This window comes from Xenopus laevis, chromosome 6S (genome assembly GCF_017654675.1).
Source record: "Xenopus laevis strain J_2021 chromosome 6S, Xenopus_laevis_v10.1, whole genome shotgun sequence".
NCBI lineage: Eukaryota > Metazoa > Chordata > Amphibia > Anura > Pipidae > Xenopus > Xenopus laevis.
In genome coordinates this window covers 100,042,433-100,065,806 of record NC_054382.1, presented here as the reverse complement: position 1 = coordinate 100,065,806, position 23,374 = coordinate 100,042,433, and the positions used below count along the sequence as shown (strand labels likewise).

General features: G+C 38.0%; 1 protein-coding gene across 1 annotated transcript; it reads right to left on the bottom strand.

The window, feature by feature from the left end:
* Window positions 1-12,204: 12,204 nt before the first annotated feature.
* LOC108695306 (aquaporin-4) lies at window positions 12,205-20,763 on the bottom strand. The gene is made up of 4 exons (XM_018223743.2): window positions 20,365-20,763; window positions 16,552-16,710; window positions 14,253-14,333; window positions 12,205-12,649 (listed from the first exon to the last, which is right to left on the bottom strand). Exons 1-4 carry the CDS (start codon window positions 20,743-20,745, stop codon window positions 12,371-12,373), a joined length of 900 nt encoding a protein of 299 aa, XP_018079232.1. The 5' UTR covers window positions 20,746-20,763; the 3' UTR covers window positions 12,205-12,370.
* Between the last annotated feature and the right edge of the window lie 2,611 nt (window positions 20,764-23,374).

The following is a 23,374-nucleotide window of genomic DNA, read 5'->3' as shown; positions in this document are numbered from 1 at the left end:
ATGGTCAAGCCACTTGGGGTCACATTGAGAGTTCTATGGCAAAAGAATGTCACCTGAATGCCCTCATATGGAACTTCAACTCACCCAATCGAATCTCCCAAAATGCTCTATCAGCAACAAGCCTTACTTACTCAATATGGCTAAAGGCAAGGCATAAACATAAGTTGATTTCTGTTAAAGGGGAAGGAAACCTAGTTTGCGCAAAAACCCTCCCCCCCTCCCGTGTGTTGCCCACCCTCCCTCCTCCCCCCTGGCCTACCCGTCCCTCTGGGCAAATGCCCCTAACTTGTTACTTACCCTTCTGCGCAGGTCCAGTCCAGGGAGTTCACAGTCCTGCTTTGAACGGCGTTTTGGCGCATGCGCAGTAGGAGCATTTCACCGGTACGGATCTACTGCGCATGCGCTGCGAAAATGCGCCGGCGTCCAAAAAAAACTGCCTCGCAGGAATTTGCCATAAATTCACGCCTGCCGAATAAATTCGCCCATTACTACTCAGGGATAAACAGCCTCGGATTGACATAAATTGTTTGGATATTTTCAAGTCCGCCACTTTCTCACACCCTACGCTTCATATGCCAAGGCAAATGCTCCCACGGCATTCAAAATTATAGAAGCTCAGGGGCTACCACAAAAAGGCATCATTACCAGAATATACAATTTACTGACGGTATCTCCAGATTCCCTGCAGCCCAGACACAAATATATGGACAAGTGGGACCAGGCCCTTCCACAACCGCTACAGGCCAACGACTGGCCCCTCATATGGGTCAACGCAAAATGGATGGTCACATGTGTCTGCCAAAGGGAACAGATATATAAGGGGTTATTTATCAAGGTCCGAATTTATCTCAATATCAGCTGCTACAAACTCCGATCTAACCCGCTCGGGTTTTTAACGCTTATTTATTATTACGTTTTCCCGAAAATTTGCTTTGCGGAAAAAGCTCAGATTTTCACGATTTTTACGTGAATTTTCCCCAAAATCTCCAAATTTTTTGGCGTTTTCACCCAAAAGCTCCGAAAACATTGTGAAATTGCCCGAAACCCCCGACACAACCAAAAATCAATGGGACTGTTCCCATTGACTTTTATGCAACCTCGACAGGTTTGAGATGCCGTGTTTTTATATTAGGGCTTTTTAGCCCTCGGGGTTTAATAAATTCCGAACAAATTTTTCGGATTTTGGGGAATTTCGGGTATTCGGAGCTTAGTAAATAACCCCTATAAAGTATTGACCTGCTGGTACTATACGCCTGAAGGATTACACAAGTTATTCCCACAACATTCACCATTGTGCTGGAGGAATTGTGGATCTCCAGGTACTATGCTGCACACTTTGTGGGACTGCCCAATAATTCAACCACTATGGACTGAAGTGGCAAATCTTCTAAGTCAGCTGTAGCAGCGACTAATACCAATGGACCCCATAGTTCTGCTTTTAGGCAAACCTCTACCCAAGTTGCGTAAATGTGGGCAAGCTTTGGTCAATCAGGTCTTAACAGCCACTCGTTTGGCAATATCATCTAAATGGAAGAATATTACACCACCGACCTTGGACGAAATACTTAAAAGAATAAACGCAAACAGGACTTTTGAGGCAGGTATAGCACAAATAGCCAACAAAATGGATCAATACACAAAAATCTGGGACATATGGACACTGAGAGGCTTAGCTGCTAATATGCCACAGGGCTCCCACCCTCCACCTGTTAATTAAATTTGAGAGGTACAGCATTTTAATGTGACGTATGATTAACGACTAGTTACGTGCAGGTTATTACTATAGCTAAATGATCAGCCTTTGTTGCAGGTTACTAAGTACTTAGATACTCTATAGTTCTTAAATGGTCATCTGGTTTAATTCTTGGTACTGTATTTTTATTTCAGGCAGTTTGATGCTGGTTGTTGCTTGAAAAACTTGAAAAAACTGGATTTTTGCGCAACACTACAAATTGTAACAATTTAGTTTATCAAGAATTTTCCTGCACGTATATTTTTCGGTATGACTGTTTAGTAAATTAAGCCAAATCATGGTTGGGAGTTAGGTCAAATTGTTATTTTTAATATAATGAGAACATTTAGAGTTTTAATAAATATTCCCCTTGGTGTGAGTTGATGCACATATGTATGTGTGTGTCGAAAATGTTGTAAATTTGTATGAGAGCACAGGGTAGTGGTAATATTGTCTGCATTATGTGAAGACGACAAAAAAAAAGATGAGCCTCAAAAAAAATTCGCCGTTCGACAAAATTTTTTTGGCGACCATAGACTTTAATGGGGGTCGGCGAAATATTGCCGAAACGGGTCAAATTTGCCCATCCCTAGAAGGTACAGATAACCTGAAATATTATGTACTATTGCCAGAAAGTGAAAACGCTTTCTATACACTTCTAGAGCACTCTATTATATATATATATATATATATATATATATATATATATATATATATATATATATATATATATATATATATATATATATATATATATATATATATATTTATTTATTTATTTATTTATTTTTTTGACAGTACTGGTTTGGAAATAAAAAGTCTGATTTGCTACTAGGGGTTATTAGACCTGGAATAAAAGGCACCTCTATCACTGCCAGAATGGCCACCATATTTCCTTTTCCTGTTTTCTTTATTCACTTTTGAGTACCAACAACTTTATACTTTACAGTTCAACTTAGGAAGCACTGCCACCTAGTGGTCAAACTAACTATACATTAACTATTTCACAATTTCCATTTTGCCTCTTTACAAAATTACTGGTATATATGGGTAATTATGGCTAAAGTGTGTGGCAAAGCACAGTACATTGTTTTTGGGGGGAGTCCCCAGGCTTTAGTTTCACCTTAGTCCTAATATATTGTTAAGACAGCATTGCTCATCCATGTACATGGAGGGGGGTGGGGGTAGTGAAAGCTTTACTGCTGGTGGCAGTTGCAGTAGCAGGTGAACTTGTGTGTTTGGTGTGCCCCTGGGGTTTCTATTTGAGAGACTTTGTGACAGTGTGTGAGAAAGGTGGCACCCAAACCCCTATTCTGCGTTAACCATTTCTTGGCATATTTTTAATAAATGTTTTCTTTTTTTACATCTTCATCTTAACTGTATATTGATTCTATTGATTCTTTTTTAACATCCTTTGTTATTCTCCTTCAATTACTCAACACGTTTTTATTGCATATTCCTCTTTCTATGTTAGATAATACCCATTAGGGATATAAGTGTTTCATCCCGAGATTTATGCTTTAAGCTGAATATCTGTACTCATATTAATTCAGAGTTTCATGCATTCCCATTGAAATGCAAGTCCTCTTTAAATATGCTCAGCGCACTAAATAATAGCACTTTGCACTAAGCTCTCAGATCTGGTGTCACCTTCATGCTTTACAGAGAAGGGACTTTTCAGAGTGAGAATTCATACACATTAGTCTGTAGGGACTTTATCTTCCAAATGATAACACATACATGATTAATTTCCATCTCCTAACTTCAGAACTCTTTTTTTTTTTTTTTTTGAAGGAAGGCTGATACCTATGAGTCTAATTATGGAGAGAGCTTATTTCTTCCAATTACTGAATCACAACTGCAGGGTGATAACTTGACCTTTTCTTAGTTCTGATTGGTTCATTTTTTGCTTTAAGCTCCTCGTTGCTGCACTATTTTCTTTCATAATTCTGAAAAAAGTTGGTTTCTCAAACATATCTCTTCTTGTATTCATGTTCACAGTTTTCAATGTCACTGTACTCTGCTTTCATGTTGTTCTAAACTGGCACACCCCATGCTATATTTTAAAGGAATTGTTCAGTATAAAAATAAAAACTTGGTAAACAGCTCTCTTGGTTTCCGCTGATTGGTTACCAGGCAGGCAGTAACTAATCAGAGGCTTGTTGGGGGCCACATGGGTCATAACTGTTGGTGGCTGGGCCCCCCATAAAAGTTTTTTTGAAAAATTTGTGGTCAGGGCCCCCTACAAGTTAAAAAACATAATTGGTGACCAGGGTCCTATAAGTTTTCAAAAAAAAACATTGGTGCCAGGGCCCCCATTACAAGTAAAAAAATCAGGCCCCTAGAGAATATAAAAAAAAAAACATTGGTGCCAGGGCCCCCATTACAAGTTAAAAAATTGGGGCCCCAGAGAATATTTAAAAAAAAAAACATTGGTGGCAGAGGCCTATAGAGTATTAAAATAATACATTGGTGGCCAGGGGATTAAAAAAAATAAAAAAAACACACATTGGTGTTCAGTAGAATTTAACTCGTCGCTTCAGGACTTCAACTTCGCCTCCTTTCATGACTTTGGGTCTTTTCGCCGCTTCAGGTCTTCAGTTTCAACTGTTTTCGTGACTTCGGACTTTTCGCCTCTTCAGGACTTCAATTTCGACTGTTTTCGTGACTTCGGTCTTTTCGCCGCTTCAGGACTTCAATTTTGACTGTTTTCATGACTTATGTCTTTTTGACGCTTCAGGACTTCAATTTTGACAGTTTTTGTGACTTTGAGTCTTTTTTGCTGCTTCAGGACTTCAATTTCGGACTTCAATTTCGGCTTTGTGTTTTTTCACCGCTTTTAGAGAATAGTAGATATAGAAGAAACCCCGGCACACAAGGATACTGCTGGCAGGGCAAAGCCCTTGCTGTTTATTGTGTGATGCAACATTTCGGGGAGGACCCCAATCACGCAATAAACAGCAAGGGCTTTATCCTGCCAGCTGTATTCTTGTGTGCCGGTGTTTCTTCTATATCTACATGTTTATTAGAGGTCATCGATCCCTCTTTCACTGTGCACCAGGGAGTTCCTAGTCCGGAAGGCCAGGGTTTGCGAGGTGGACCATTTCTGTTAGAGAATAGTGCATCTGCCAACCAAAAAATAAGGGCATAACCCTGTATTTTTGACCAGCAAATTCTTAGTTCCTTTTTTTTTTCTTTAAAGGTTTTGTGTGTGTAGTTTACTTTTTATATTTACTAGGGATGCACCAAATCCAGGATTCGGTTCGGGATTGGGCCTTTTTCAGCAGGATTCAGATTCGGCCGAACCGAATTATGCAAATTAGGGGTGGTGAGGGACATTGCGTGACTTTTTGTCAGAAAACAAGGAAGTAAAAAATGTTTCCCCTTCCCACCCCTAATTTGCATATGCAAATTAGGGTTCGGATTCGGTTCGGTATTCGGCCGAACCTTTCACGAAGGATTCGGGGGTTCGGTCGAATCCAAAATAGATTCGGTGCATCCCTAATATTTACTAAAAGAGTGACTATTTTGTTGCAGCAAAGTTTTTTGAGGCAGATCTTTGCTGCAGTTTTTCAAAAATTTAACAGATACGGAACTTTGCTGTAAATCCATGCCTGGTGAAAAAATTTACTCATCACTAATGAAGATTACGGAAAGTATTCGTTATCTAGAAAACACCAGGACCCGAGCAATCTGGATAACAGGTCCCATACATGTACTTTAATAAATATGCATAATTCCCCAAATATTAGAATATTTTGTGGAAATGGTGACGTGCCAAATCCCACATCATTAAACAGGAATAGGGTTGCCACCAGCCTACCAGGTAAATAACCAGCTATGGCAGGTATTATCAGAACTGATTTGACTGCTATAAGCAGTTCAACTGAATTATTTTCAATGGCTTGTTGTAGTGCAGCTTCTGGGTCTAAGCAGCACAAGGCAATGCTTTGTACATAACAATGATTTGTTATCATCTACAAGTCAGATAAAATAATTATCCTTATTTTGACATGGTTGAATGTCAAGACTAGATATGTTTTTAAATCAAAAACAAAATGCACTGTACTGTTCTGTGTTTCACCATGAAAAATAAAATTATTCAAATGCAAATTATTCACACAAAAGAGAGTGCTGATCAATCTACACAGTATGTGATTTTGATCCTGCACCTCCAAGAATTGTGATGACTGCGTGGTGCACAATCAAATATTATTCATATTAAGCAGATAGGATCAGCACTCTCAGTGTTTATTTAAACATGGTGAAACACATTTCAATCCAACGTTTTGTTCCCACCTGGGGACCTTTTTCAAGGATAGTACAGTGTGGTAATACAAGTGATTAAATACCACCACTAAGGGGCACATTTACTTAGTTCGACTGAAGGAATAGAATAAAAAAAACTTTGAATTTCGAATGATTTTTTTGGCTACTTTGACCATCAAATTGGCTACTTCGAATCGAACGATTCTAACTAAAAATCGTTCGACTATTCCACCATTCGATAGTCGAAGTACTGTCTCTTTAAAAAAAACTTCAACCCCCTACTTCGCCAAGTAAAACCTACCGAACCTCAATGTAAGCCTATGGGGAAGGTCCCCATAGGCTTTCTAAGCTTTTTTTGATCGAAGGAATTTCGTTCGATCGATGGATTAAAATCCTTCGAATCGTTCGATTAGAAGGATTTAATCGTTCGATCAAACGATTATTCCTTCGATCGTTCGATCGAACGAATAGCGCTAAATCCTTCGACTTTGATTTTCAAAGTCGAAGGATTTAACTTCGACAGTCGAATCTCGAGGGTTAATTAACTCTCCATATTCGACCCTAAGTAAATCTGCCCCAAAGTGTCTTTTAGGCACCAAATGATGTCATCAGTCTGTGCTAAGAGGCAGAGCTCATCCAAAAAGCATAAACTTGAATTCATTTAGTGCAGAGCAGAATTATTAAATTTTAATGCCAATAGATGTCGCTGCTGTGATAAAGACTGTGCACATGATGAAACAGGAAATAAAAAAAGTTACATTACTTACAATTGTCCATACAAGTGTATATTTTTCTGCATGTAACAGAATAGCATTAAACCTACAAGGTAAAGAACAAAAGTCTCATCATGAATACTTATACCCAAGTAACATGGAATAAATGCACTAAATGGATTTAAAGGGATACTGTCATGGGAAAAAAATATTTTTTCAAAATGAATCAGTTAATAGTGCTGCTCCAGTAGAATTCTGCACTGAAATCCATTTCTCAAAAGAGCAAACAGATTTTTTTATATTCAATTTTGAAATCTGATATGAGGCTAGACGTATTGTCAATTTCCCAGCTGCCCCAAGTCATGTGACTTGTGTTCTGATAAACTTCAATCACTCTTTACTGCTTTACTGCAAGTTGGAGTGATATCACCCCCCCCCCCCCCAGCAGCCTAACAACAGAACAATGGGAAGGTAACCAGATAGCAGCTCCCTAACACAAGATAACAGCTGCCTGGTAGATCTAAGAACAACACTCAATAGTAAAAACCCATGTCTCACTGAGACACATTCAGTTACATTGAGAAGGAAAAACAGCAGCCTGCCAGAAAGCATTTCTTTCCTGAAGTGCAGGCACAAGTCACATGACCAGGGGCAGCTGGGAAATTGACAAAATGTCTAGCCCCATGTCAGATTTCAAAATTGAATATAAAAAAATCTGTTTGTTCTTTTGAGAAATGGATTTCAGTGCAGAATTCTGCTGGAGTAGTACTATTAACTGATGCGTTTTGAAAAAAACATGTTTTCCAATGACAGGATCCCTTTAAGTTTAAGCTTTTTGTATGAGCTCTAAGCACAGATGCTCAAAACATCACTTGGCCAATAAAATACACTTAGTGGGGGTATTGAAGCATTTGAAGATGTTTTTAACCTTCACGAATTTTGGGGTGCTTGATGCTGGTTTTAGCTCACATAATCAAATAATTTGATTATTAAAATTCACATGTTTTGGTAACAAAACAAAAAAGTCACACTCTTTGAACAGATGCTCGAGTTTTTGGATCTGAATTGTTAGTAAATTAGTCAAATTCGTGGATGGGAGTTAGGTCATTTATTTTAATGAAATAGTGAGAAAAAGCTGAGCATTAATAAATATCCCCCTTTTACTGACAAGAAGCTTGGCCACTGTATAGTTCCAATTTCACACTAAAAACTGCCTGGCGGCAAGCAGCACTAAGGACCCCACTGCATATTAATTCTAAACAGAAGCTTAATGGCCCTCTATTAAATTTACCAGTCCACCAGGTTTCAGTAGGTGGAAGGGACCCGCAATTATCAGCAATTTCTGATTATAAAAAAAGGATATCATAATACTCATTGATAAACACAGCCACAATTGCACAAAAATGGATGCAATTGCTGAGCATATTAACACCATTCATTAAAGGTACTAAACACACTGCTCCCATGTGAATGTTCCAGTAATTCCAGGGTTCCCACTACGGGCTGCATCAATAGGTTCAGCAGTCCTGTCCTGTGGCAATGGGGCAATTCCCACTTCACCAGTTTTGAAAAAAATGTATATAAATGCATAATTGCGTGCGCTGTAACATATCAGACACAATTGTGCATATCAGCACACAGATACAACAACACTGGAATTATGAATACAAAACAAAATTGCACCCGGAATTGCGCTTACCTTCCTAAATAGCCCTCTTGATTAATTCCTAAAGTTGCTTGATCCTTGCTACCAGTGTCTTCTGATTAAGTATGCAAATAATAACTTTGCAATCGGAAAACATCTTTTTATGAACTATACTCGTTATAATAAATCCAGCTAGCTCTTTTAGAAATAATACGTTTAAGACTGTATAAGAATGAACACAAAAAAAGGATGTACAGAACTGATTTCAGTTTAGTTGGAATTCATGTACATCAACAGTGCACCAAAATATTCCAGTAACAGAGAAGCATTCAACACACAGGTACTGTATGAATGTCGATTGCACAAAAATATCCAAAGCTTTGAGTGACCTCTAGTGATCACTGGAATGCACTGCATTGGGGCTATCTACATAAAATGATTACCTACATCTGCCTTCAACAGTATTAACTGTTAAGTGTTGATATACATGAGATTTTTATGTGTCACACAGTCTAAAAGCTACTACACAAGAGGTAACTCATCAACAACTAATGGTTTATTATCTAGTTTTCTCATTGAAATACACTATGGATTACTGTGTTTTTCCATTAATGATTCAAAAATCTCCATTTAAAATGTTTTTCAGCATATAGGCTTCTTTCTACCAGTCACTCATTTGGCACATCCAGACACACAGGCCCAGTAAGGTACATAAAGTTAAAAGGCCCCTGCCAAAATAGAATTAGTAACAGAGGTTCAACATGTGCTTTAAAGAACTAAACCCTAAAAACAAATGCTAGATATGCCATATTATTTTAACTATAAGACCTTATTGAGATTTAGCATCTCTATAACAGTAATGATTCAGACCTCTGTCACTGGAGCTCACCACCTTGGATTTTCTTTGGAGTGTCATTGACAGTGTACATTCTCAGCGTGCTCTAATAGCTGTTGAGAAACTAAGTTTAGGATTTAGCTCTTCACTGCTAAAGAGCCGTGGTTGCCTTGGGCTGCTACAGAACTCCAAAACATAAGAACACATGCACATCTGCAAATGCAATTTCAATCACAATTTCATAGTTTTTTTCAAGAATTCCAGCATCATTGCGCTAGCAAGAGGGCAATGCATTAGGAGCAATTGAACTGCAACTGTGCATGCAATTAATTGCAAATCAGCTGCAATTGTTTGGAAGTCTGGCAGGCCTCATTTAATGGAGTTCAACATGTGAGTGACATCTGCCCCAATTCTTTAGGTGCAAGTGTGTCTGCTGGGCATGAAAGGAACCCTGGTCAGGAGGTGGCATAGCTCCAAGGTTCCCCTGTGTCAAGAGCTTGATCCGGAACGGAGGGCAGAAAGGACTGAGTGTTGCAAAGAGCACCTAAATTGAAGTGCAATGATTGCATTTTGAACAAAGTACCTTTAATAAAGATACTCGTTAGTAAATCCAGGGAATTTGTAAGGACCACCTCTGCACTTGCAGACTTACATGTGCCCTATAATTTGTAACATTTCTATGCTACTTTTTTGATTTTAGTTTTCCTGTAGGTACAAGTGATGAGTGAAACCTTTCACCAGGTTTCTCCATGAAAAAGATGCCCATAGACTCCAATGCGTGTCAAAAAAATTGTTGCCCATAGACTTCAATGCATTTGGTGAAAATGTAACTGTTTTGATGATTTTTGGGAAAAAGCAGGTCCGATTTGACCATCACTAGTAAGTACAATATTTCCAGTGCACATTCAAAGTTAGCAGCAGATTAAAGGAGAAATGTATGCTCCACCATGCATTGGATTTGAATTGTTACTATCATGATTTTAATAGTGTCGTTTTTATTTATAAATTACATTGTTTATAGTGCAAATATTTAAATCAACCATATAAAATAATATTCCTGAACCAACAAGTATATATTTATTTACTTGTAATATTGGTGTGTAGGCAACCATCTCAGGTTATTTTGTTCGGGTCATGTTCTTTCAGAAAGATGATGCAAGTGCTTTCAGACAGGCTTTAAGGCTGCCTATTGTTCCTCCAGCTCAATGTAACTGGAGGAGTCACAGTGGGACTTGGATTTTTATTAGTGAGTGCTTTTCTCATATCTACCAAGGAGATGTTATCCTGTTACCTTCCTATTGTTCTATTATTAGGCTGCTGGTGGAAATTGAGAAGTTGATAGCACTTCAATTTAAAGAGTGACTGAAGTTTATCAGAGCACTAGTCACATGACTGGGGGCACCTGCTAAACTGACATGTCTAGCCCCATGTCAGAATTCTAAATCTGCTTGCTCTTTTGAAAAATGGATTTCAGTGCAGAATTCTGCTCGAGCAGCACTGTTTTTCAGTGACTGAATCCCTTTTAGTTTAACTGAGATGAATTCTCTTTAACCTTCCTAGCTCATACCAGAGCTTCCAAATCTAATGTCCAGTGAAAGGCAGTAAGCTTTTCAAAGGAAGGGGCTGGTTATCAGCAGATAGTACCTTGGCTCCTTTACTTTATGATGTAATTATCTCAGAACTCTAGAATTTGCTATCTTTTTTTTTAGCAGTAACCTATTTTTACTGTTACTGACTAAATCTTTTTTCTAGACAGAAGTACGTTTAGTGTGTTTCCCTCATTACCAGAAATAATCTGATAAAGGACAAATAAGGGATAGAAACTAATATCTCATTAAGAAATCTCTAAAATGATGATGCTTGACAGTTAATCAATACTTTTCATTTATGTGTGCACTGTGCTCATACGTATTAGGCAATCAATATTCCTGCATAAAAATGTATGTGACATTTTGTGTATTCCCAAAGCAATATATATTTGAAGATACATCAGAACCTTCTGTTTTATTTAGTCTCTACATTCCCAAACTCATCAGATGTTATGAGCACTTAAAAGTACGTCATTCTCTAAACAGCCTCATTCATTCTCCAAGCAACTTGATATTTAACCAAGGTTTAATTACTTCTTTGTGCTTTATGTGTGGGGGCACACTGGTAGATGATGCCTGATATAGGGGAGCACCTCCACTAAACAAGGGCCTTTCAGTGGATAACTATCCTGTATGGATAGGGCTCGTATACATCTGCAGATCCAATGGACAATTTGCTTTTTTTCTTGCAGTGAATTGCATGTAAAACCACATTCATTAAAGGTACTTGAGTCCAAATACTGCGTATTTTCATATAGTTGCAGTGTCGAACTGGGACACCAGGGGCCCACCCAAAAGCCTTAGACCAGAGGCCCACCAAAAAACCTTTGCCCTGGGCCCACTCAGTACTATTATTCTTCCTCTCCTCACTCAACCTCTATTTTCCTAGTATCTTTTCATTACAAACTATAATCAATTATTCCATCTTTTTAGCCTCTTTTTCTCATAGAAATAGGGAATGGCCAAGAAATAGGCCAAATTTTTAGGAGCATGAGGGACCACTGACACCTGGGCCCACCAGGACTTTTCCTGTTATCCCGGTGGGCCAGTCCGACACTGTATAGTTGTGCTCAGCGCTGTTCAGTCCTTCCTGCCTTTTTTTACAAATTGAACACTATTGCAGCTATTGATGCACAGCACTGTGTAAACCCAGAGCTACAGTGACCTCCTGACCATGTGGTACCTCCAGTGTTCCCTCAGCACCCTCAATCAATAGACACAGCAACTTGCACCTACAGAATCGGGAATAGACATTATTCGGATGCTGAACATCAGAACTGATGCTAGTCATACTTCAAAAATATTAGACACAACTGCGTCCAATTTACCTAATTATAATAATAATAATAAATACTTGTCTGTTGAGTAAACATTTTGTTAATTTACAAGCAATTTACCAATTTAAGACCCAATAAGGTTCAGAATATATTTAATGTATTGATTTTGAAAGCCTGTATGCATAAAACATGCCAATCAATGGTTTGTGCAATCTGCACTCCAAAAATACCATATTTGCTAAAGAGTCATATACATTCAATATAATTTGACAAAAATAAGGTTTTCTATTTTATGGAAATGGTGATGACTTTACACATTAGAAAATATTTCACTAGCCGAGTCTTTGCCTTTTTTGCTTTCGGTCTGGTCGATATCAATTACATGAACTGTTCCCGACTTCAAGATTAAATCTTCAGCATCCACTTGGCTTCTGCAATCATCAACTTCTATATATTTTCCCTGTTTCTTCTGTGTTGCCTTTTTAATTGCTTCTTTTAAATGTTCTTTGAGATCATTGTCCGGACAATAGATATAGTCATAAACAGTTGCAGCACAGACTGCTCCAATGATTGGTCCAACCCAATAAACCTAAAATTGATAAAAGGTTTTGAGAACAGTAAGCTACCAAACATGGATGGAAACAGAATGCCAATACATGGATGTGCCCAAAGAAAGCATGTGGGTGGATGGAACTTGCAAATAATCATCTTAAAGCTATTGCTTCATATTTAGGTGATAACTATTTTTAAAGCAACTTAGACACTAATGGCTTGGTTTACATGTGAGGGTAAGTCCTTTAATCAGTGGAGGGGGGATCAATGGACTCTCCCCCTCTTTTGGTGATTAAGCAATTACAAATTGTTCAAAATTTATTTTTAAATCTAGGTCCAGGCATCTCTTGCCAGCTTTAGGTTTTTTTATTCATTTAAATTATTATAGCTTAACATTAGCTATAGAACCACAAACTAGATGGTGTGCTCTCCCAAAAAGGAAAGTTTATAATGGTTGAAGAGATGCAATTGCTTCCCAACCAGGTCTCTGATCTCTGGTCCATGAAATAGGTAGACACTAATCAGAGGGGTTTGATAAAGGGGAATAAAGAGTATTGGGATAGACTTTCCCTTTGTATTGCTGCATTTGGTTTATGCTGTTGTCCTATTATTTAAGTGCAGTACACATGCAAAATGTGCACATGAAGAGGGACATATGAGATTACAACTTAGGAAACTGTGGGGCAAATACACTAAGCGCTGAAGCGCAGAACGCTAGCGTTAATTCGCTAGCGTTTGGCATTTTCGTTACTGCGCAAATTCACTAACGAACGCTGGCGTAGTTTCGCTAGTGTTACTTCGCACCCTTACGCCAGGCGAATTTTCGCTAGCGACGTAACTACGCAAATTCACTAACTTGCGCAGTGTACTGAACACTACCTTTTACGCTAGACTTCCTTCGCCACCTCAGACCTGGCGAAGCGCAATAGAGTAGATAGGGATTTTTCAAAAAAAGTCAAATTTTTTTCTAAGTCCCAAAAAATGCTGGCGTGTTTTCTACATGATGTGTTTTCCTACATTTCCTGACTCATGGCAACTGACCTAGACAGTGGGCACATGTGTAGGGCAAAATAAAATGTTTATTTGCTGATTTGAAGGTTTTCTAGGCATTTGTAGTGCTGATACGTATTCCTCCATTGAAATTTGAATTTCGCGCCGTATGCAAATTACATAGCGAATCAACGCTAGCGCAACTTCGCAACCTCGCAACCTTGCGCTACCCCTGAGCGCAACTTCGGATTTTAGTGAATTTGCGGAGCGCTGGCGAAACTACGCCTGGCGAAGTGCGGCGAAGTGCGGCGAAGTTGCGCCTGGCGCAACTTCGCATCTTAGTGAATTTGCCCCTGTGTGTCGTGTAGAGTAGTATAAACTCATTAGGAGGTGATAACTGTGTGATTAAGCTTATTTATGGTTCTCCAATGTGCAAAATGCTATTTAGTTACACTAAAATGTTCCAATTGTTGAAATGTTCAATCTTTTAAGAACATTACAGTTTTAAGTTTTAAGAACAACAATATTCACATGCATCTAAAGGATTCTTTTTTTTCTTAAATTGAAACCATAGCTTTCCTTAGACTTTCCATCACCAGTTTAGGGCTCTAACTTTCACTTGTCTCATATTAATGCAATATAATAAATACCCAGTGACTTTTCCAGTTCCAGAGAATGACAGCAGGTCCAAGCGATCTTGCAGGGTTCATGCTGGCTCCAGTGTAATTTATCTATCAAATAGATATATCAAAAAATTATAAACACTTATTATGTACATTGCAGGGTTTATAAGCCAAAATAGGTGCTAAATTCTATCAGTGGAGTTGCCAGTTGCAACCAATCAGTGATTAGATCTAATTAGTCTACAAGTTCTTAAAGGGATACTGTCAAGGGAAAAACATTTTTTTCAAAATGAATCAGTTAATAGTGCTGCTCCAGCAGAATTCTGTACTGAAATCCATTTCTCAAAAGAGCAAACAGATTTTTTTATATTCAATTTTGAAATCTGACATGGGGCTAGACATATTGTCAAGTTCCTAGCTGCCCCATGTCATGTGCTCTGATAAACTTCAATCACTCTTTACTGCTGTACTTCAAGTTGGAGTGATATCACCCCCTCCCTCCCCCCCAGCAGCCAAACAAAAGAACAATGGGAAGGTAACCAGATAACAGCTCCCTAACACAAGATAACAGCTGCCTGGTAGATCTTAAAACAGCACTAAATAGTAAAAACCCATGTCCCAATGAGACACATTCAGTTACATCGAGAAGGAAAAACAGCAGCCTGCCAGAAAGCATTTCTCTCCTAAAGTGCAGGCACACGTCACATGACCAGGGGCAGCTGGGAAATTGACAAAATGTCTAGCCCCATGTCAGATTTCAAAAACGAATATAAAAAAATCTGTTTGCTCTTTTGAGAAATGGAATTCAGTGCAGAATTCTGCTGGAGCAGCACTATTAACTGATTCATTTTGAAAAATTTTCCCATGACAGTATCCCTTTAAATTAAAGAGATCTGATTGGTTGCTATATAAAACTAAAATGGTGCTTTTTAGCACCTATACTTGTAAATGATCAAATCATGACATATCAAACATTCTGCTGGGATTTTTTAATGGTGTATGCAAGAACACTAACTCAGGTATAAGTAGGTAGAGGGTTTACCAATGCTATTACAGCTGCAGGTTTCTACCTAGACTGACCAACTATATTTTTTCGTCACACACACATGTTGATAACTCTATAGTGCTTAAGCTCAAATGCTGTTTGTAGCAGTGAAGGGTAACAGAAAACAAAATTATTATTTAATGATGTTGGTCTTTTAAGGTTGACTTTTTTTTCCAACTCCATTCAGTCCTATAGCTCTCCTTCTCATACAGCCCCAATGGATCTTGACCCCAGACTTTTTACAGCACAAGTCAAATAATATCTGCCAGAAGCCAATACAGCAAGACTGATATAAATAATAATCAGAATATACAGACTGCACTGGGTCCTGTGTTGTCATGTAATCTAATGTGGATTTTATAGTTTTTGTATTGTTTAATACAAACTTTCTCCATCTCTGCAGAACCAGTGGCTGCAGCAAAATAATCCTCCAAATAGAATCCCAGTTTATCTGTTTAAATCTGGCTCCATGATCTTTGTCCCTGCAGCTGGAGTTGGAAACAGTAAAGGGGTTGTAAAGGCAAAAATAAAATCCAATACAAATCTCTACACAGTCGCCGACTCCTCTACAGGGAAAAAAAACAAAGCTGCTTGAGTTCTGCATGGCTGGGAAGTAAGGCGGGGGCTCCCCCTGCTGTTCATTAGTATGATTGTTTCTTGCCCAGCAGTTATGGACTGTCTGACAATTCCTATCCACAGTAGTAAATGAAGGGAGAATTTCACTGCATACAGTCAGGTTTCTTATAAAAACTGTACACATATTTTCAATTAAAGTATATTGGAGATGTTTCTTTTTCATTGAAGAAAGTAAAAATGGGATTTTTATTTGTTTGCCTTTACATGTCCTTTAACTGAATACATATCTGTATGTTTATTATAAGCTATTCTACACACAAGTTTCCCTGTTCAATGATATCTGAATTTGAAATATGTGAAAACATATGTGAAAAATGTCTATGGGAGTTATTCATTCCATAATTCAGAGCTTTCTGTATCATGAGTTTCCGGATAACAGATACCATACCTGTACTTAATACCACCATCAGAACATTTGCAATTGTTATCATAGATTGAAACACCTTCATGGATGAGCTCTCATTCCAATGTATATTGCAAATTCTAGCACTATTATTATTATTATTATTATATGTACCCTTTGTGTGCATGCATTGTATTGTAGTGCTGTATAAATAAATACATTACAATACAATCATTCCTTTACTAATAAATAAATTGTTTCTAAATGATAAAATGTATCAAGCTTGTCATAACAATACTTACTGCAAACAGGTGTCCTATTATAACTGAAATTCCAATTGCTATTGGTGGGTATTTGTACTTGTATTTGGGATCACAACTTGCGCTAATGCAAAAAACCAACTGGAATGTAATTAAAATTTCTATAAGAAGTCCATGGCCAAGTGACAGTCTTTCATTGACCTAAAAAAAATAAAATATACTTGCACGTAATAAGTATACAAATATTCATATTTAGTACTTACACCTTTAACATATTACTTACTATAACATCATAAAGCATAAAGAAGAAAGATTTGATTAAAAATGAATCATGGATTAAAATTAATCTATTTCATACTAATGTAACCAGAACTAAATAAATGGATATTAATTTCAACCTTTTAATGGAAACGTTCATGGTAATTGTAAAGATCATTGCACAGAATCTTTATTTGCATGTGCAGTAGCAAGAACTGCAGAGCATGTTCAATACAGTGATCAATATATTGATGGAGAACTTCTAAACTGCTAAAATACTTATTTCTATTCAGAGATGTGTAATGAAACAGGTAAAACAAATGGAAGCATTAAAGGGGTGGTTCACCTTTAACTTAAGTTTTAGTATGTTATAGAATGGTCAATTCTAAGCAATTTTCCAATTGGTCTTCATTATTTATTTTTGATATAGTTTTTCTTATTTGCCTTTTTTCTTTTGGCTCTTTACAGCTCTCAAATGGGGGTCACTGATTCCATCTAAAAACAATTGCTCTGTAAGGCTACAAATCTATTATTATTGCTATTTATCTTTCTGTCTTTCTATGCATGCCCTCTCCTATTCACATTCCAGTCTCTTACGCAAATCGAAGGTTGCTAGGGTAATTCGGACCATAGCAACCAGATTTCTGAAACTGCAAACTAAAGAGCTGCTGAATAATAAGCTAAAATCCACATATAACAAGAGATGAAAATCAATTGCAAATTGTTTCAGAATATCACTCTACATCATAGTAAAAGTTAAAGGTGAACAACCACTTAAATCTATGACAAAATACTTTTCAAGTTATATATTGTTTTCTCTAGACAAAAGGTGCTTACGGGGGGACATGATTACTTTTTACAATTACATTAGAGGACTTTAAATAAATAAATAGATAGCAGGGGATCCTTCCATAAAAAACACCCTTTTATGAGGAACTAAACTTTCATTTAAAGTTGGTCTGACCACCAAGTAGTCAAAGGAAGTTGTCAGGAGAAAGAAAGAGGCTGCTCTGAATGTTTTTCTGCTTAGGAAAGATGTGAGAAAAGTTTTCTGAGGTTTCTCATTTTTTTCCTAAGCTGAAGCAGCCTCTTTCTGTGTCCTGACAACTTCCTTTGACTACTTGGTGGTCAGACTGGTGGGAAATGACCAGCAGGTGGCGCTGTTGTAAAACAGTACATGTATTCCTTAATTTCTTGGAATTAAAAGAAAATAAATAATGAATGTACCATGCAGAAATGCTTAGAATAGCCCCCTTTATCAATTTTACATTCACTTATTTTTAAGGTTTACTTATTCTTTAAAGATAATAATAATAATTCAAAGCATCAAAGTTGTGTAGTATGCATATGATTAACCTTTCTGCATCAAATATATATATTATACATTTTCTTTAAAGGGAATCTGACACAGAAATAATTCCAAATTCTTTTCTGTCATGTTAGTTGCACAAAGTAACCTTTACTTACGCTATATTTATTATTTAGTTTTTGTTTCCTTCAGTCTTGAAATTACTCAATCACAGCAAGCAGACAGGAGCTAATTTTAAGACAAACTGTGAATCACCCCCAAATTTTGTGTATGCACAAGAATGGGAGACCTAGTGCCCTACACAATTATATAGCCTGAGTAGGGAAGGGGGGAATGTGAGAAATACAGTTACGGAATGCATTTTAGGACATCCTGCTGCTAAATACCTGTCTTGCATGCGATGTCCTATACCTTCGGAATGGTGCATCGGTTTCTTTTACTGTCACTCATCGTCCAAATCTGCAGTTACACCTCCGTCGTCTACCCTCCCTTCTCAGCCGTCAGTAATACGAACTCCACCCTCACCCTTCTGCCCTCAGACTTCTGACCTCAGTCTTCTGCCCTCAGCCCTCCATCCTCCTCCCTCAGTCATCTGCCTTCCGCCGTCATTCCTCTGCCTTCCGCCCTCAGTCCTCTTCCTTCAGTCCTCTTCCTTCCGCCCTCGCTCACCACTTTAGAAACTTATGGATAAGATTGTCTGCTGAAAAGAGAGATCTGAGGGGGGATGGCTGAGCAGTGAGGGAGGAGGGAAGAGGGTGGAAGGAAGAGGACTAAAAGGAAGAGGACTGAAGGCGGAGGATTGAGGGCTGAGGGCGGAAGGCTGAGGGCAGAAGGATGAGGACGGAGTTCGTATTACTGACGGCTGAGAAGGGAGGGTAGAAGATGGAGGTGTGATTGTAGATTAGGACGATGGGTGACGGCAAAAGCAACCGATGCGCCATTCTGAAGGCATAGGACATTGCATGCAGGACAGGTATTTCGCTGAAGGATGTCCTAAAATGCGTTCCGTATACAGTGACATCTAGGAATTGCTGAATGGAAAGTGAAAGTAATTGACTGCCCCACCTCTATGCCTCAGACATAGAGGCAAGGCAGATAATAATTGATTGACAGCTAAGATATTTAAACACCTTTCGATATCTATGTCCAACCAAAGCTAGTGACAGTCTCCCAATGAAAATCGTACGATCGGCAATACACGCAGAGATATTATCGGCAGCCGACAGAAATTTTCTAACCTGTCCGATCGACCAAACGACCGATCTCCGCCGGACGAAAAATGTCGGGACTCTCCACACACGGTTCGAAAATCGTACGAATCCTCGATTCGTACGAACAGATATTTGCGTCTATGGACAGCTTTATAGCATGGAGGGATGTTTTAACTTCCATTATTATAGCATGGATGGATATTTTAACTTAAATTATTTGTGTTCCATGTTTAACTTAGAAAGATTTTCATTATTAAGCTTTTTGTGTAAGTGACAGGTCTGCTTTAAATGTTGACTTTTAGAATAGTAGTAGCAGTAGATTAGTAGTATTTAATTAATAGGTTTTTGTTCACTACCATCTAGGTGACTTTGATTTGTGGCTGAGCCAAATTAAACACTGATCAGCACCAATATTAACAATGTAATAATGCAAGTTTATCAAATAAGAAGCAATAACAAAATGCCCCTTTTATTTTCTGGCTAGTTTTATAAAGTAATAATAACAAATAAACCACTGAATGGGTCCACTAACTAAAATGATTGTGTTTATATATTGTTGCAGATAATTTGCAGACTAAAGGTGGCCATACACTATAAGATCTGCTTGTTTGGCAAGGTCACCAAATGAACAATATCGGATGAATGTGAACGTTCGGCCCTGGGGCCGAACAATCGGATTACAATACTACGAATGGGCTCCGACGGGTCACAGGACCGCATCAACGAGCCGATTACAGTCCTGGATCGTACAAAAAAATCAAACTTGACCGATCGATATCTGCCCGATTTTTGGCCTGATATTGATCGGGAGAACATGTCGGGAGCCCCCACAAATGGGCAGATAAACTGCCAAATCGGTCAAAAAGACCTATATCGGCATCTTTAATCTGCCCGTGTATGGCCACCTTTAACAAGCAATATCGCCTTTGTCAACTATTTGACCAACTTTTGTCACAACACCCTCTATATGCAACACATTTTTGTTTACACAACTGATTTAGAAATTAATACATTTTTGTATTGTTTCATAATAAAATGAAGTTGCTAAAAAAATGTTATTAAGAAAATAATATTTACCATTGTCAATCCTAAATTTCCAATCATATTGAGAGGTGTAACAAGGTATAGAAGTCCTGCTCCTGAGATGGCTCCCAGGCATTGTGCTATGATATAGAATAATGATTTGGCAAGTGTAATCTTCCTGGTGCACACAAAGGCAAGAGTGACCGCTGGATTAAGATGGGCACCACTAATGTGTCCAAAACAATGCACCATTGAGACAATACTAAAGCCAAAACATAGTGAAATACGTAGAAGATCTGCAGACTGAGGGTTGTCATCTACCCCCCAGCTGACTGTTGAACCGAGTCCAAGAAGAACAAAAATAAGCATGGCTAAAAATTCACCAGAGACAGATCTCCAAAATGGTTGAGTCCAAACACCCTTAAATGCTACCATGGTGATGTTCTATATCTTTATTTCCTGGCAAAGAAAAATCAGACATTAATGAGAAACACAGTTCTGACATTCCAACTGTAACATCTGTTGAAAATTGGAAACCGTCAATGGGTACTAAGCTTATCAGTAAACAGACATATTAATAACAGAAAGCATTCTCCAAATTCCATAGAATTGCTATGAGTCCAGTACTTCAGTATACTTTCTGCATTCAATTTGGCTCTTTGTGCTCTTTGTGCATGTGTCTAGAGTACTTGATGGGAAAGAGGTCCTCCCCAAATGCCTTTGTGGTTTTTCCTTGCTAATAAATAGCATGGGGATTTGCCTAGCCAATCAAAGATTTGTGTGGGCCATTTCATCAAAAAGCATTTGCCAAGCATAGCGTGGTGATTTTGACCACGCCCATTTTGTGGCCACACCTCCTAATTACCATGTTCATTTTAAAATAATTTAGCAGGTTATGAAAGTTTGAACACATTTTAGTGGTTTTTATGTGTTATTACATTTTTGCTAATGATGGTGAATTGCCCTTTAAACTGCAAATTACAGTTTCGCCAAAAAACCTGCTTATCTTAAATTGTTACAATTGTTTCTTTGCTTATCTTAAATGGTTACAAAAGTATATAAGTGCCCCTTCCATGAATTCTGGGCTCCTTGCCAAAGGCCAATTAAGTTAAAAACGTTATATCTTTTACTGGCTGTAGGAGATCAAAGAGAAAGTCGGGACATTTCAGTAACAATCCAGGACTGCAGGTTGAGCTGTCAAAATTGTTACTGTCCCACAACAGGGGAAGTATGATATTGCACTATGGCATCTATGCTGGGACCTGGGGTTTTCTGGATAAAGGGCTAAGGATCACTGTGCCATAAAGGGGTAGTTTTGAATTAACCTTTAGTATGATGTAGAAAGTGATTTTCTGAGACAATTTGCAATTAGATTTATTTTTTTATTATTTGTGGTCTTTGAGTTATTAAAGGAGAAGGAAAGCTTCAAAAGCAGTTTATTGGCAATATAATAACCACAATAGTGCATGCATATAACACTATATGTATTCTGCAGAATACTTGACCATACCTGAGTAAACAGCTCTAGAAGTTCTCACTATTTGTTTAGGATAGCAGCTGCCATATTAGATTGGTGTGACATCACTTCCTGCCTGAGTCTCTCTCTGCTCCCTCATAGTTCTGGGCTCAGATGACAGCAAGGAGGGGACGAGGAGGGGGGGGGGAAAAGGGAGGGGGAGAGGAGCAAACTGAGCATGCTCAAGCCCTGCCCTGGAGGTTTATGCTGAAAACAGGATACAGAAGCGCATGTATACACAATAGAAGGAAAGAAATGCTGTGTTTCTTTTGACAGAGGACTCAGAGCTGCATTACTTTGAGGGTTTACTGGTGTATTTATATAAACCTTTCTGATAAAGCTTACTTAATTTTAGCATTTAATTCTCCTTTAAGCATTTTATTCAGCAGTTATCCAGTTTGCAATTTCAGCAATTCAGTTGCTAGGTTACCCTAGTAACCATGCATTGATATAAATAAGAGATAAATGTGTTATAAAAAGTAGCAATAACAATAAACTTGTAGCCTTACAGAGAACTTGTTTTTAGATGGGGTCAGTAACCTCCATTTAAAAGCCAGGAACAGTCAACAGGCAAATAATTCAAAAACTATAAAAAGAAAATAATGAAAGCCAATTGAAAAGTTGCTTATAGTTAGCCATTCTAAGGCAACTAAAATATTACACATTTAATAAACCTACTAGTAGTATTTTTCCACTATTATGGATTTGTGCTGATTCGGAAAGGATCAAGATGATTAACATTAATTGTTCAAAACATCCTTCACTTTTCCCCGATTACTAATGGTAGATTAAAATCTATCTTAAATCATATTTTCCTTAAAATTCAATTTAAAAAAAATACAAAAGTATGGCTGTCAGGTACTTACCTTGTATTTTCGGAATATCTTGTCATCTCTGTTTTCCAGTAATACTAATGAAAGCAATGTCATATTAACCTGTGGTCCCTCCCACTGGTGATCCAAAACAACTCCAGTCATTAACTCCACTTTTAGGTCCAAGCTCCATAACACAGATTACTGGCAAATGGACTCATTACCCTGCATGGCACTGTGCAGAGTTACTTCCACTGATTGCTCCATTTTTATTTTAATTTAACAAGGCAGAATTCAATATAAAGGGCATGTCTTCACAACTTGTACAATTAAGCATCTTAGCACGACTAACATTCTCTGGTTACTATGGTACATGTCTTGTTTAGGAATTGGCAAGCTCTCTATGGAATTCATAGCTATAATTATTTCAGCAAGAAACAGCTGTTATATATGCAGTTACCTTTGCATTTGTCATCTACAGGTAAAAGAGGAAGCTTAAAAAAATATACAGAAATAACTGACAAAAGCCATTTAACAGAAAGTCAGGGGGTCTGAATAAAATCATCGGGGTACAACAAGGTTCAGCAGTAAGGTGGAGTGGAAAAAATGCTCAGATTTTGTTATTCTCAGTTCTGGCTATTGCAGTAAGCATAATATTTGCATTCTCCATGATCACTGGCGTAACTATAAAGAAAGCTGACCCTGCAGCTGAGGGAGGGACAAAGGGGCCCAGACC

What these genes read in the sequence shown, in the direction of transcription:
- LOC108695306 (XM_018223743.2), bottom strand. Translation starts at nt 20,745, where the DNA reads ATGGTAGCATTTAAGGGTGTTTGGACTCAACCATTTTGGAGATCTGTC. An exon ending in GAAATTTAGGATTGACAATG is followed by an intron (nt 16,711 to 20,364) that starts GTAAATATTATT and finishes TATTTTTTTTAG; the next exon opens with GTCAATGAAAGACTGTCACT. An exon ending in GGAACTGGAAAAGTCACTGG is followed by an intron (nt 12,650 to 14,252) that starts GTATTTATTATA and finishes TATCAATTTTAG; the next exon opens with GTTTATTGGGTTGGACCAAT.